A 3,418-nucleotide genomic window follows, 5' to 3' on the forward strand; every position below is an offset into this window, starting at 1 on the left:
GTGTATTCAATGCACTTAGACATAATAAATGCACTTACATAAGTCAACTGTTATTGATGCTATTTAAGTTTGCTTATCGTCTTTTTATTCTTTTTCGGCAATAATACAAAATATTTGGAACAAAATAACCACTACAATGATCCGTATCAAATCAAATTAAATTACTATTCGAAACGTGTGAATAGGTTCTCACGAATAGTTATTACAACTATTACATCTTTTCTAACATTCATCTCATCAAACTAAAACTTATACCACAAATATTTTCAACAATAAAAAATGGGCTATTTTCTTAAACATCAGTTTGCATTAGTTGCGTTCCGGATGCTTCACGATATTCACGATTTGCAGGAACAGCTGTTTTCTCCATTAATAAACCTTATTGAAGGTGGTCACCTGGAACGACTTCCTGTAAAAACCTGCAAATCGTTTCTGATTCTGAAAATCGAGTAAATTTTTATTCTAAGTATGAAGTTTCGAGATATTTGGAATTTACCGTTATTCGGCTAAAAAAAGTATATCGCTAATGCATATTATGACACAAAATACATATTTACTTTGGCGAAAAAGCATAAAAAGGCGTACAAATTATTATTTTGGTAATAAGTGATTTAATTTTCGCATAATTTCATTTGCGGAGATAGCCAGGGTTGCTGATGAGGCTTGTTTATGGGTCGATTATGGATGACAAGGCAGCCGCAGTTGGGTTGGCGATGGGCAACGCCACTGAAATTAAAATTTACACTATGAATAGCAACTATAGTTAAGTTCTATAAAGTTGAAGGTAATAAAATTTTTAAGAACCAGCAACTAAGACTTGAGTGTAACTAAGCTGAAGAACCAGTTGAAAAAAGAAATAAACTATCTCAATCAAAGCTTCTGCGGCAACCACAAAAATGCAGTTGTCAATATAGCAACTCGTTTGCCAGCTTTCAGTTGCCAGTTGCCACCTGTTATACCATTTCAGCCACTGGCCACCCAACTGCAATCCGTAATCGACTCATTAATTGACAAAAAGAAAAGGCTGACAAACAATGGAAAGTCCCGTTATTTTCTATAAATTTGCCCTTCAACAATTGAACAATTTTTGGTTAAATTAATCAGAGAATCAATTAACCGATAATCGTTTAATTAAACAGAAATTCCGCTAAATTGGACAACCTAATCAATTAAAAGATAATGCATGCAAGCATTTTAAGTTTAATGACATTTATGTATATGTATATGTAGTTTAAACTTTAAATGAAAAAATAAAGTAATACAAAAACAATTATATTTTATACGTATGTAAGTATGTATACTTGTCCACATATTTTTAGAAATAATTTCTATAAAAACAAGAATTTTTTAAACAAAAAACAAAACCGACTTCAATTCTCTTATAAAAATTTAAGATTATCGTTAATTTCTTCATGATCCAATTTTCGGATTTAAACAAAATTATTATGAACCCAATTGTGAGGTAACACATTTCCTTTAAAAAAAGAATTATAGAAATCGGTTAACGTGTTCCAAAGTTATGCGGTAACATAAATAAAAAAAAAATCCGACGAATTGATAACTTCTTTTTGTGAAAATATTTTTTTACCGATACGGTAATTCAAAAAAGCGGGGAAATCAATTAGCCGGGGACAATAAAGCGGGGAATACTGCATGTATGTACAACATTTTTTAGGCGATGATCAAAAAAATGTTGGTTATACGTTTACGGTTTAAGTGTTTATTTGTGGTTTTAACAATTTTTACAAGTTAGAGGTGCCCTGTCAAGCTTCAACATTTGAACGATAAACTTTCCACAAAAAAAAATATTTGTTGCTCATCTTCAGGGGGTCGACTTTTCCTGATATACAAACTTTTAGGTTTTTAGCTTACCGTAAAATTTTTTCGATACTGAAAGGGTTAAGCGCTGCTTAGCACGTTTCCTTAATTGAGCATCAATAATAAAGTATACATTTATGAGCCATTTAAGCCGCCATATATGCGTACATGCATTAGTATTTGTCATTTTAGAATTAATTTTTTCGCTTTATATTAAACTAATTTGAAATTTGATTAATTATCTTCCCTTCAGCATTAACAGACTTTTCGAATGATATACAGTGCCGGGCAAAATTATTGGCACAGAAAAGGCGTCCCAATGTATGCAAAGTTTTTTATTCTAATTAACGTAGGAATTTTTTATAAAAATATATTTCATACTATGTACAAAGACACTCAATCTTTTAACCTTGTGCAAAACTCAGGAAAATTCAATAAATTTGATTACCTATTTGCAACTTTCCAACTAGATTTTTTTATACAAATTCTATGTATGCAGTTGTATGCCAACTCAATTTTAGTATAACAAAGTGCAAGCTTGAAGCTGCTAAAAAATAGCGATGATTTTTGGCAATTTTTTCACGCAGTTTCTGTGGAATAAAATAAAAACACCGTCTGCAAAACAAAGAGCAGTATTCATTGGGGAAAATCTGCCGCGTCCGAACTCGTACCTCATAAGAAACAAGCATGTAGTGAGATCTTCTGAAATTCTTTTAAAAATTACAAAAATTTTCTCTTGGCGGCACTGAAAGTGATACTTAAGTTGCTGGGCGCTGCTGTATGCCTGTGAACCTTTTCTGTTGTTGAAAGGGAGGTGGGCTGCTTCTGTCGGCTTTTCCTGATGATCGCTTTTCGTTTCGTATTTTAGTCCCTAAAGTGGTAGAGAACGAGTGACATCTTGATGCTTACAACGTTGATTTGCTTACTACATATTACATACATATTCATGCACATTGTGCGGAGTATCCGAGAACTAATTTCAACTCATCCATCCTTTTTTTATTTCAGGTTTACGAGGGGCATCTACAATGTCTGTTTTGTCATTCTGCTACTGCTCGTTGCTGCTTCGAATGTCTTGGCACGTCCACAGCGGTATGCACATATTGCTGTTATCGAAAATGACGCATACGAAGAGTCCTTGCCCAATGCGCTGAGAAATCCGTTCTACAAGACGCCACGCGTACATGAACTGCTAGCCAAGTCAAGTTGGTTCGGACCAGGCGAGGAACCGGTAATTATAAGCATCAGTAACATTCGGTAACATGGCAAATTGCTTGCTTATTTGATTGCAGGTCTACGAACGGCAGGCGGAGAAAATACCACGCGCTGAGATCTACAATGTGCTCGCGCATGTTGGATTCATTAGTCGAAGAGGAAAATTAATTTGATTTGCAGAAGAAATACATAGATGTTTTTAAAGGGCCAGAGGAGCCTATCTACAGACATTTTTTTTTAATAATGTGAGAAAGAAGGATCTATAAAAAATAAATGCGGTCTTTTACTAAAAAGTTCATTGCACCTACGTGATTATAGCAAAAGAAAACTAAAAGTACGTGGCTTGGGCTATTACCGCTTCGATTCTAGTAATGCATTTTAAGAT

The 3,418-nt window shown here is 33.9% G+C and overlaps 1 protein-coding gene across 1 annotated transcript; it reads left to right on the forward strand.

The window, feature by feature from the left end:
* Nucleotides 1–2,778: 2,778 nt before the first annotated feature.
* LOC118741379 lies at nt 2,779–3,207 on the forward strand (the record flags this gene model as incomplete). Its single annotated transcript, XM_036473330.1, is given in 2 exon segments — nt 2,779–3,049; nt 3,111–3,207. Coding segments are annotated over 2 exon segments (367 nt in total), but the record flags the coding sequence as incomplete, so codon positions are not given.
* Nucleotides 3,208–3,418: the final 211 nt, after the last annotated feature.

This window comes from Rhagoletis pomonella, unplaced genomic scaffold (assembly GCF_013731165.1).
Source record: "Rhagoletis pomonella isolate Grant_MI unplaced genomic scaffold, Rhpom_1.0 Rhpom_scaffold_00006, whole genome shotgun sequence".
NCBI classification, from domain to species: Eukaryota; Metazoa; Arthropoda; class Insecta; order Diptera; family Tephritidae; genus Rhagoletis; species Rhagoletis pomonella.